At 39.6% G+C, this 12894-nt stretch overlaps 1 protein-coding gene across 1 annotated transcript in view; it reads right to left on the bottom strand.

The window, feature by feature from the left end:
* Gap43 (growth associated protein 43) overlaps positions 1–12894 on the bottom strand; it is a 155600-nt gene that overhangs the window by 37339 nt on the left and 105367 nt on the right. The window contains exon 3 of the mRNA XM_052158133.1: positions 7815–8382. Coding sequence (XP_052014093.1) covers positions 7815–8382 — 568 coding nt within the window. The remainder of the gene's footprint in view (positions 1–7814; positions 8383–12894) is intronic.

The following is a 12894-nucleotide window of genomic DNA, read 5'->3' as shown; positions in this document are numbered from 1 at the left end:
TTGAAAAGCCAAAATTTATTGCTGTGAAATTAATATCTGGCATTTGAAGAAGACAAAAGTGTGAACCTTTTTTATTCTATGAGTTAGAATGAGTTATTATTGCCTGAATCATTCAGCTTCTCTATGTATAAAACTTAAATTGGATTAAGAAGCATGGCAAAAGTTTAATATGCCTTCATGTCTTTTCTACACCTTTACTTTGGTTCTAAGTCATCTTAGCTTGAGACGTCTTTAGGGATACAGTTCTCAGAGCTTGCAGCTGCTCCTCTGTCTCCTTCTGCCCTTCCATTCATGTTTGGCATGTAATGGAGCTATGGCTGCAAGAACAGAATGAGGAGCCCTCAGAGATTTCTTCTCCTTTAAACTGAGCACTCTGCTTTCTCTCCATGGTTAGCTAAATGGGATCCCCTTGTTATGCTAATATTTCACTCATACTTCTGAGATGTATGCAGAATAAAAAATATGAATGGGCACTTATATCTGAAACTATTCCACATTTTAAGAAATAGTCTATTTTAGTTCCAAATATAATATAAAAAATTCTAAATTAAGGCACTCACATGCATGCCTTTTTGCTTGGTAGCTTCTTTCATGAAGTGATAGCCATATATGAATAATAAAATGAGGCACAAAGGCCTCAACAATGTTTCTTGATTTTGATAGTTATTTCTTCATCTTCTCTTTACTCTGCTTCCTTTGTCAACTACAAAAATAGAAATTATACTCCAATTCCTGTTTTCCAGAAAGTTGTTTAGCAATATGGCCCTAGGTAGTATGAAGACAATGGATTCTTTATAAACGCACTTGCTGGACAGAGGGGTACTGTCTAAACAGGTATCTAACAAGGTTCTGATTCACAAAAGCCAAATTTAGGGAGAGGTACATCCAAATTGTGAGGCAAGTGACCTACAACCAATAGAGACCTACAATTTTCCATTTGCAGTACTCTTTTTTTCTTGACATATCTGATGATATCTGCAATATTTCTATTCTGAACAGTTTCAACTGATCTTTGTAGCTTACCTTGTTCTAACAAAGGGACATTTGAAGCCCATCAGATAAGAACTTCAGAATCAAAATTACTTCCACATTTCTCATCATTCTGGGGTGATGGTACTGAGAGGGACTTGAGCAGGATTATGAGTGTTAGTGGATTCCTCCTTTTAAGGGTAGTCACTGATAATTCCCAACACCGTGGAGCACACAACTATACAAGTCAGGAGACACTCTTAAGATAGCCAAGATACTTAGGTCCTTGAGCATCTTTTTTCTGTTTTCTCTAGAACGGTACCTACCTGAGTGTATGTAATGCTTGAGCTTTCTGGTTTGATGCTTCCTAGTTATCAAAAGTACTTAAGTATCTCAATCTCTGAATCTCAAACTTCTCTCACATAAAGCAGAGAAGGACATGGTGCTAACACATGCCACAGGGTGCTTACAATGCCACAGGATGCTTACAAGGGTACAACGGGATACTTACCATGCAGCAATTATCATAGGGACTTTGGGTTTTAATAAATTGCCTATTAACTGCTGTGTACCGTTGTAAGCAGACCTTCCGTCTCCTCATCCAGTCATGCTCTCTCCCCTGCCTGTCTCATAGGTATGTAGAACAGAGCATGCCCCAGAAACTTCCTGGTTGGGACTTCAAAAGAACAATAAGAAATTAGCACAACTACTGAGAAAAAGAAATGAGACAAGATCAAACATTTTAGCTTTAAAAACTACAAGGCTACCTAAAGGTAGGTATTTAGAAATTTATCAGTTTGACACCTCCCCTTTGTCAGTGACTGTGTCTGTGGTCAGAATACCTTTTTACTTTGCCTTCAGACTGTAAAAATAGAAAGGAAAATATTAACAAATGCAACTGGATTGGTGTCAAGTAAAACCAATAAAAATGATTACTCTAGCTATAAAAAGGCGGCCCATAAAACCTTAATAATCAACCGTATTTAAGCAGTGTTCCACTGAGTAAGCTGACAGGATACCCATGCTTTATAAACAACATTTATGGATTTTAACAACTCAAAATTTCAGTTTTTATGAGTTGTATATAAATCTGGGAAGTGGTTGAAGCCACATTTCAAATGCCTCTAAACCTTTTCTGAGGCATCCTGCCAAGCAATCATGAACATCCAGGGAAACCCCACTCTAACACATAGCTTGGCAAAACCAATTTGTCCTTTTGAGAGCTACAGAGTTGGATGGGACTAAAAAAGAGGGGAGACCTCTAAGAAGCAAAGAATTTCTTTAAATCTGAAAATGCACGCTGAAGTTGTCTTTATCTTACACATAATTACTTTAGAAATTATCAATGTTCATCTGCTCTGTTGGTCAAAACTTAGCTATTTATATATGTATGATAGAAAACTTTTTAAGATCATAGGTTAAATTGCATCTGGGCCATGGAAGCACTGTTTGTTTGTTTGTCTATTTTTGTCCTAAAGTATATTGCAAATAGAAGTATCCCATACCTATTTGCATGATTCAGTTGAGATTATTAATGTGATTATTTTAAATGCCACTCTTTGGATCTCGTCACACTTTCCTTAACAAATGAGATTGTCCTGATATAAATCTGTGTGACACAGACTCCTACAACACCAGAAGTTATTCTAAATAGAAGGAAATGAAGGGAGTAAGAATGAAATTACAAGGGAGAAGAGAAAGGAAAGATAAAAGAGAAGGGAGGTACAAAGATCATAAGCTAATCTTTCTTTTCTCTTCAAGCAGAGATGGCAAAACAAATTTAAACCTCCCTGTTTCCCCAATCTGTGTTGATAATTTCAGTTTGAAATATGTAATGAGACTATACCAATAAAATATAGGGCTGGCAAGATGGCTAAGTAGTCAGGTCACCTGCCACCAAGCCTGATGACCTGAATTTGATCTCTAGCATCCACATGGTGGGATGAGAGAACTGGTTTTGGCAAGTTGTCCTTGGTCCTCCATGCCCATGTGGCAACCACCCACCCCTCTCCCCAAATATGTGAGTGTAATTTTTAAATTAAAACAAATAAATGAAAATTAACCAAAGCCACACCCAGCATTCTTAGGTGACATTGCTAACACCATAGTAGCAGATGTTTTAGGATCCTCATTTGAGGGAAATCCATTGTAGTACTGGGGACCTGAGGGACCCAAGCAGGCACCCCATCACTGAAAGCCATTGTGCATGCTGCCTGCCCAGTATGGAATACCAAGGACAACATCATTAAAGGGGGTTTAAAAGTTCCCCCCTCATCAGCAGAGGAGGGAATGCCCTATAGGCACCTCAACAGGCTGCTTCCTATAAAAGAATCATCTCCCCACAAGGGAATCAGAAACTCACTGAAACTGTTTGGTCAAAGGCACACTGAGAATTGAGTGTGTGCAAACAAACAGATACCTAGTTGGGCAGCTGAGGAAAATGAGAAAAAAACCAGTATCAGTGAGAGAGGTACTCACCAATAACAAAGCCATAAATAGAAAATGGCATAGGTAAGTAATAGATTCCTAGCTTACAAATAATGTCCATATTATTAAAGCAATGAGCAGAGCTGATTTGATCGTTTTTTATCTTATTTTCTTAGATTATCTCCTAGAACTTATTTGGCCCCTGCCTGTACTGTATATTCCTAGCTTGTTTCTTCATGCAGCCACAGAATCTTAAATCTGTCCATTCCCAAGTTGTGCAGTCCACCTGAAAATACTGTTACTTTAACCAGGGTTAGAATGAAACTCGGTGAGAATGGGGGAGGGGAGCATGCGGCAGAGGCTCTGGGAATTTGGGACTGATCTGATATGACAGATCTTCTTGTCACCTTTAGTCTCTGTGATTCCACGAGGTTCACACTAACTGAATAATTGGTGCTTGTCACACCGAACAAGCCAGGCTTGTTCAGTCCAGAACAGCCACAAGCTGCAAATTCAGAATCTAACTGTGATGAAAGTATCAATCCAAAACTAAAAAACAGTTTACCTAAAATTATACCATGTATTTGTGTCTGTTCTCTGAACTTCAGAAATCCCAGTTTAAAACACATGGCCTGATGAATCAAAATGCACCACCTACTGCCTCCTGGCTTCCCGTTACACGGGATGTCACCTGCACTCCCAACAGCCTTTCATACACCAATTACAGTCTCATTGGTGCAGATATTTTTCATGTACAATTTGAAAAGCTTAAGACAGACTATGGTCTCTATTTATTTTCAGTGATTAAGACACATTTTAAATCAAATAAATAATTAGAATCTTCAAAGTTGCAAGAAGACTATATAGTCAGGTAAAAAAAATCATTATCTATAAATCTGGTCAATATCTATTCTTTCAACATATGACATTTATTGGATACTTACCACATCAAACATTATAATCAGTCATTTAGAATTATACACAATGGAGTACTATTCAGTCATTAGAAACAATGAATTCGTGGAATTCTTAGGCAAATGGATGGAGCTGGAGAACATCATACTAAGTGAGGTAACCCAGTCTCAAAAGATCAATCATGGTATGCACTCACTAATATTTCCAGGTTATTAACCTGGAAAACTGGAATACCCAAAACATAATCCACACATCAAATGAGGTACAAGAAGAATGGAGGAGTGGCACCTTGTTCCGGAAAGACTCAGTGTAGCAGTATAAGGCAAAACCAGAACAGGGAAGTGGGAAGGGGTGGATGGGAGAAAAGGGGGAGGGAAGAGGGCTTATGGGACTTTCGGGGAGTGGGGGGCCAGAAAAGGGGAAATCATTTGAAGTAAATAAAAATATATTGAAGAAAAAAAAAGAAAAAAAGAAAAAAAAGAATTATAAAGTATAAAATTAATAAAATGGAGTTCTTTGCCTATCCGTAAATATATTTATACATTATATTCTATTATATATTAATACATAATGTATAGTATTTATTAATATATAATATTATATTATATACTAACATATATAGAGATTTTTTTAATTGGCTCACCAAATTCTATTAAACCAAACAATGAGTATATATACCTAAAATTACATCATGTCTTTGTGTCTACTCTCTGCACTTTAAAAATCCCAGTTTAAAAAATATGATCTAAGCAATGTCAAACATGTCAAACACGTAATAGCATGATTGACTTTCAAGAGTTACAGAATGACATTATAGATAACTACAATGTGGTTCCCAGACATCTTATCTGAGCCTTGAACTTTAAGCCTAAAGAAAAGGAATCAGTTTTGTTGAATAAATTTAAACCAATGTCCTATCACATAGTTTGCTATTACTGGTAAAATGATATCAGTGTCTTAACTGTAAGTTCTGTCCTCTAGGGCAGGTGTGTAGTTCAATAAAGAGCTAAATAAGTTGCTGGTAGAAAGAATCATGATTTATTTGAAGCTGGGATGTGAGATCAATTATAACAATTGTTATACTCTAAAGGTTTAAATGAAAAAAAAAAAGACCTGAAAACATAGAATAATCATCTGCCATGTTTCAGTATATAGGCAAGGGTTCAACAATTGCTTTATCAATCTGAAGGTCAGATGTCTTAACATTTTCTGGATTAGTGTTCTGATCCAGTCTCATGAATTTTCCCAAGATAGTGGTCTGGCCCAAATTTAGACTCTCAGTCTTTGGGATAAATCAATAATATTCTAAAGGGGCAATCAAATCCAGGTAAATTGGCACAGAAGTAACTTTATCTCTAAAGACTTTTGGAGTTAAAAGATTCAGTGGAATATCTTTGATTGTTAATTTGAACGAGAGTCACCTGAATCAGTAAAGCATACCTCAGAGTATGTCTGTGGGGGAGATTTCAGAGAGTGTTAGACTCAGAAGTCTTTGTTCTATTCAATAGTTTATTCCATTGATTAATTCAGAATAGACTTTAACTGGCAGTGGGGTTAAGGAAGGTGGGGTCTCGCTATGTGGGCCTTTGAAGAGTGTATCTTAAAATCTCCCTCTCTCTCTCCCTCCTTCCCTCCTTTCCATCCCTTCCCCTCCCCCCTCTCCCTCTGTCTCCATCTATCTATTCACTCACTCATCCACCCATCCATCCATCCATCCATCTATCCATCCATCCATCTATATCCTCCATCTTTCTCCATTCCTCTCTTCCTCTTCCCCTCCATCTTTGTCTCTCTCCCTCTCTCTTCCCATCTCCATCCATCCAACTATCCACCCATCCACCCACCCATCCATCCATCCATCCATCCATCCACCTGTACAGAGCCATATTGGGGTGTCATGCCACTTGGTAGGAACTCCACATTGATCAAGGTGAACTTTCTCTCCCAGACTTTGTTGAGCCGGGATTCCTGTGTTATTCAGGATCCTGCTCTACCTAGGGTGGAATGCTCAGAGTGAAGGTGAAGTTCATTGTTCCTCCAGGTCTACAAATTCCTGAATTAAGCAGGTGACCCACCCAGCTGCCTGAGCAGTGGAGCCAAGAACCGCCAGATGACTTCCCGGAACTCAGCCCAGAGTCTGGGGGGGAGGGGCTTGCTCAAACTGTTAAATGGTCTGACCTCCATTAAAGTTGGGGCTTCGATCAGTAAACTATCATACTGGCCTCCTTTTTGCCATTTCTCCATCCACCCCTTAGTTTCTGTTCCAGGAACCCAGTTTGCAGTAGCTGCAGGCAGCTACAGAATGCAACACCCATCTACCTATATTCACCCACCATCTCTTTCTTCCTAGCTACCATTAGGTACAAAATTTTGCTTTGCATACACTCTTGTTGCCATGACATTCTGCATTAGCACAGACCCATGGCAACAGAGAAAGCCTATCATAGAGTAAAACATCTGTAGCTGGGGACAAGATAATGCTTTCTTCCCTTAAATTGTCTTTCTAGTGTAATTGTCACAGTGGTTAAGGCAACATAAAAGGTATTCTTAATCACACCAGACTAGGGAAAGCCCTTGGAGATACTGATTTTCTTTACCCTAGATATGCTGGGGTGAGAGACAGAGCCAGCTTCCGGGGATGCTAGTCTATTAAATTTGTATTGCTCATAAGATGTTCTTTTCTAATTCTGTCTTTGGGACACCATAACAAAACACTCCAACTTCCAAGTTATAGCTCCAAACTGAAGAGAATCCAGTACCTTTTCATATTCACAGTCAATTCTTGATTATTTATGCATATGAGAGAGTGGTGTCTTTGATAATAAAATGATAATTTATGGAGTTTTTGTTTTGTTTTTGTTTCATTTTGTTTTTGGCAATATCTACAGACTTATTTTCCTAATTGTGTCTGACCCCAGTTGCAGTAAGAGCTAACATTCTCCATTTACAAACATATATAAACATTCTCCACATATAAGCAGATACCACTCGCCAATTGGTGGTGGGTAAAATGCCCAGAACCACACTGTGGGGTAGGGAAAGGAGGGTTGAGATTATATTTTTGTTGCTGGCAATTCACACACTAGATAATCAATAAAGAGTTGGCTGTATTTATAGGAGGCCCTTCCTAGAGCCAAATAATCACATTAGCTAATTCCCATCCATGAAATAAATGTAGTCCCAGTAATTACTTATTAAACTAAGTCTATCAGCATACAGCACATTTTCTTTTAACTGGGATTATCAAGCTTGACTGTTTATATCAATCCAATTAAGATAATTGCCTGATTCTTCAGTACTAGCGGCCATGTAATTCTTTCTGAGTTTTCTCTCGGGCTTGTAGATTTTGGGGGGATTCACCATAACTTTTGTGATTTGTAGTCCACGCTGTCTAGACAGTTCCCTCCGTGCAGTGCAGGTGGTCTGGCTGTAGGCTATCTCTGGTGCATCCCGTCCACGGCCCCACCCTTGCCCGTGGCCCCACCCTTGCCCGTGGTACTCACCTTTTTCCTCCTCAGCTTGGCTGCTTTCTGCAGTCTCCGTTGGAGGCTGCGCAGCCTTGGTGGCGGCATCCTCTGCAGCAGGGGTGGTGGCAGCAGCATCAGTGACAGCAGCAGGCACATCGGCTTGTTTTGGCTCCTCCTTGGCTGGGCCATCTTCAGCCTTGGAGGACGGCGAGTTATCAGTGGTAGCTTTAGCAGCACTTTCTGTCTCAGCTGAGCCGGCCTTTTCCTCCGAGGGGGCCGCATCCCCCTCGCCCTTCTTCTCCTCAGAAGGCGCATCTCCTGCCTTGCTGGGCTCCTCAGCCTTGGGGCTGGTGGCTGGGGCTGCATCGGTAGTAGCAGGGCCGTCTCCATCCTTCTTCTCCACACCATCAGCCATGGGAGTATCCTCCTTCTCCTTGGCCTCGGCCTCAGCAGCGGGTGCATCTCCCTTCTTCTCGCCTTTGAGCTTTTTCCTTGTTATGTGTCCACGGAAGCTAGCCTGAATTTTGGTCGCAGCCTTATGAGCCTTATCTTCCGGTTTGACACCATCTTGTTCAATCTTTTGGTCCTCATCATTCTTTTCAACCTTTGTGGAGAACAGAGGAACAGAAAAGGAAAATCCAGAGGGTGAATAACTTTCTAGTGATTCGTTATACGCTATTTGGGGTCGGGAAAGAAAATTTCAAATCAATCTTCAGAGACACTTCACCAGCCATCCCTCTTAGAGATACAGTTTGGATGTCTCACCATTCCTGGACTTGAGGATAAGCTCTTTCCTTTTCAGCCTCCCTGTGCAGGGATTAAAGAGTTAGATCACTACCCAAATGCTTCAGCATCCCCTGAACCCCAAGACTCCCAGGCATTCAAGGATACACTGGAGAAGCCCTGTAATTCCAGGACTCAAGAAAGGGAAGTAAGGAGATTAAGGGTAAATTCAAGGCCAGCCTGGACTACATAGTGGGTTTCAGGCTAAGCCTAGGTTACAGTGCAAAACACACTACCCTACTTTAAACAATGCAAACTAAACAAACAAAACTCACTGAAATTAGCTTTGTATGCATTTCCTTTCTCAAGTCAGTGTTATTCTGCAAACCAATCGAAACAGGCCTTGTTTTAGATGCACCTCGATGATTCAAATCACATTTGCCTTAGGTTTTTTTTTTATGAAAGTGCTCTCAAAGATACTAGGCTCTTAGGATTTCTGAGGACTCTTAAGCTTAACGACTTAAGAAATATTATGCAACAGCCTATGCAACTCTTTCCCCTAAGCTTCCAAGCATGATCGGAAACTTAATATAGTCAAGGAAAGAAGCATGCTAAATAGTTCAATAGTAAATCTCATCAGGGTTTTATGCAAAATATAAATGAATTCCAGGGCTTTGAGGAAGCCAGAATATGATGATTCGTGATGCTGGTCATCAACTATTTAACTATCTCGATGTGTGGTCTACCAACATCAATAAGCACACCAGGACTTCAGAACTGGAATATAGAAAGTAGTCATTACCTCCGAGCTTTAAAAGGTGAGAAAAGATTTCTTTGATTGTTCTTTAAAATTGCCCGTATTTACTAAGTCACAATCATAGCCCCAAAGTCACTTAAACCTAAAATTAGTTTTTATTATCATAAATAAAGCATCCTAGTACTGCAGGCATGAAATTAGAATATAAACTATTTTACCCTTTGGTAATAACATTTACAGTCTTCCATGTGCTACATACGACCCTTTTCTATTTGGAAATTCAATCAAAAGGTAGGAACAAAAAGTATAGTCATGGAAACAAATGAATAGGCAAATAAACAAAACTGTACCACGCCGCTGTTCACCATGGTAGCCTGTCTAGCTATTAATGGTCTCCATCTCTTCCGTTATCCTTTCCTCACATACATTTCTATTCTTTGATGGCTGTGTTCATTCACATACTGAATTTTACACTCTTGCACACATTCGTCATTGCCCTCTGTCATCTGTCCCCTCCTCTTGCCCAGACACTCCTCCTCCCAACAAGCCATCCATCTAATTTTACTTGTCTTCCCCTGTGACCCACTGATTTGTGTGAACGCATATGAGACATTATTTCCTGGAGCATGGGCAGCCTAGGAGAGGCTACACACGGAACGAACTGACACCTTCCTTTCCTTCCTCTCCCAGGGACTGTTGCAGCCCATAGCCCCATAGGAAGGAGTAGAGTCTCATGGGCCCTCCTTACTGGAGATGGACGAAAGCTGAAGTGAGATCGTGAGCACAATGGCTATGCACAATGACTAGGTTCTGAGCATCTAACCTTTGCTCATATCTGTGAGTCCTATTCTAGGTGCTGTGAATTATAGTGGTAAGTAGTATAGGCACTTGCTCTCCCAAAATTAATGTAGCTATTGTGTACTATGTCCCAGACTTGGTCCAAATCTGGCTTTCTCTTTGCCTTTTGCTCTAGACTAGGAAGTAAGCCACAGACTCAACACACAGTATGTTTTTCCACCTGTCGTACCAGCCTAGTGACCTAGATCCAGCTAATCATGATGTGGTCCTGGTTGATATTCCTTGGCCAGATATACAGACCTGTCAGTGCTTAGGTCTGTCAGCATGCTCATGGATATACAAAGATAAATCAAGATTGACAGTAAGATTCAAGACAACTTTTTCTTTTCCCTTAGTTTATCAGGTATACATTCTAAATAGAAGGAAAGATATGTGATGATATCTTTGAAGGGGCCCATCCTCATCCTTCCTGCCTCCTCCCAGGGCCATGCTGCAACTGCTTCGCTATTAGAGGCACCATCTCCTTCCTGCCATCCCGCTGCTCTTGATGGCTCCTACTGGGACACACACAGCACAATCTGGGTCACCAGCGCATCTGTCCCTGCCAGGAGCCCTCTGCTCAGAGATGAAATCATAACCCTGTAAAATTAACAGTTGTGAATGGAGCACAGAATAGAGCCAAGATGCTATTTACTGGACTCTACTGTGGATTTTCTGAATGAGGCACTATCTTATATGATAGGACATCTGCACTTGGACACTAGTGCCAAGTGCTTCTTCAATCCAAATACTACACCTTCTAAAAATAAACAAGCCAGTTATTTCAGATTAGGCCAACAGGCACGAGAGGGCCTCCAGGGACTCAAGAAAGCGAGAGTCCCATTAAGAACACAAATATTAAAAGATGAAAAACAGTATTAAGTAAGTTAATTACAACAGAGGACATGAGAGAAACCATTATGTAAGCCCACTGCTTTGTAACTTAATTAAAAATAGGACATTTTTAAAAATGGGGTTTGGACTTCTATGTGGGTGGACAATGCTTTCCAGAGAAGACACTAGTTATTAAATAAAAACCTTGGTGCCAAGCATGAGATATCTCACTATAAGCTTTTCATCAGGTGGGTCCCAGAGAACCCACCCCATTCCCACCCAATGTCCCCCAAGTCACAGGGTATTGCCACTGCTTTTAGTTTTCAACCAGAATTAAGGTCACTTAATTCCAGAGGAACGAGACAAACAACAACGAGGAAAATTCTTCTTTTCTCATCCATCCTGTGATTACGTCAGTGGCTCAGTTTATATTTGGACTCAGTTCCTTTCACCAAGTGTACCCACCCCCCAAGTCTAAGTTCATTGCATTATAAACTTGGTATGCTTGGTGTTTGGTGTAGCTGACACTCCGCGAAGCATCATGTAAACACTATCACTATATAAAGAGTATCTATGTTAAGAACACACACACACACACAACACAAGGGGATGGATATAACGTTTCATGGGTACCTAAGGCTCAGAGCTAAAACGAACAATCATTGTTTCTGGAATACCTCAGTGAATTTAAGGTTTTTACAGTTATCATGGGAACACTTAAACCTCCAAGTAAAGCAAAGCTTGGCCCACTCTCTACTTCTCTATACAGCAAATGTTTCAACTTTTCCTTTTTTTCTGAGGTAGCATTGTTTTAAATATTTCTAAAACTATTATTGTGTGCCACTTCTTTTTTTAACTGTGATTCTTTTATTCTGTTTACTCTGTGCTATTAAACACTGTATGTTACAAGTATAGAACTATGTAATTTGTACATTTTGATTTTTAAATAGGTGCTCACAATTAAGAGATGGGGCTAGCTCTCAGATGAGATGTTGAACTTTTAAAGGGTATTGGTATTTTTAAAGACTGTGGATATTTTAAAATTCAACTGACTGCATTTTTGCACTATATTATGGTTACTTGATTATGGGAACAGGAATGGAGGGACAGGGCTTAAAGATGATATGTTTGGGAATCAAATCAATGAGGGGTGGAGTTGTGATGGGTTAGTGTTAGTTGTCAACTTGACAGTACCTGGAATTTAGTAGACAAGCCCCTGCTCCCAAATGCCCCTGAGTGATTATGTATCCATTGAACATTCTTGTGAGGCGTTCTGTTTACGAAGCAGTTTATCTATCCTATAGGTGGATGGATCATTTTCTGAAGGTCCTGGTCTGACTGCACATAAAAAGATAAAATGAGCTGAACTTTACCTTTACCCCTCTCCCAACTGTTTGCAGTAGTGATGCAACCAGCTGCTTCAAGCTCCCTGTGCTACCATAAAAGATTGTATCTTTGTACTGTGAATGGGAATAAACCCTTTCTAAAACTTAAGTTCCTTTTGTTAGGGCATTTTCTTATAGCAAAAAAATAGAATTCAAAAAGCTGAGAATTTCTACAGTAAACTAAAATATAACCTAGTTGATTGAGCAGAAGTTATTTTTAAGAAACATAATCAAAGGGCAAGAGATACTGTAAACAATGTTCCCTCTAACACAGGAGAGGGGTCATTTATATGAAAAAAAATTGATGTGGCCTATAAAATAATGAGAGTAAAATATTAATATATAAATATGAAAGTTATCAAATAGTTATGACCCATTCTATTTTTATTAATAACTTAGTTTAGTGAAGTTTCATTCTCCTTGTGATCATAACTGGTTGTTTGTCAAAATACTTTAGAAAAGCTATGCAAATATCAAACAAGTTTACACTAGTGCCTCTTCACATGTTTTAAATGTAAAGATTCAGAAATAGACTGAAATGTCTCTAAATGAGAAAAGGTAATGATCCTCCTTTAATTCT

This window comes from Apodemus sylvaticus, chromosome 15 (genome assembly GCF_947179515.1).
Source record: "Apodemus sylvaticus chromosome 15, mApoSyl1.1, whole genome shotgun sequence".
Lineage (NCBI taxonomy): Eukaryota > Metazoa > Chordata > Mammalia > Rodentia > Muridae > Apodemus > Apodemus sylvaticus.
This window is presented reverse-complemented; position numbering and strand designations above follow the sequence as displayed.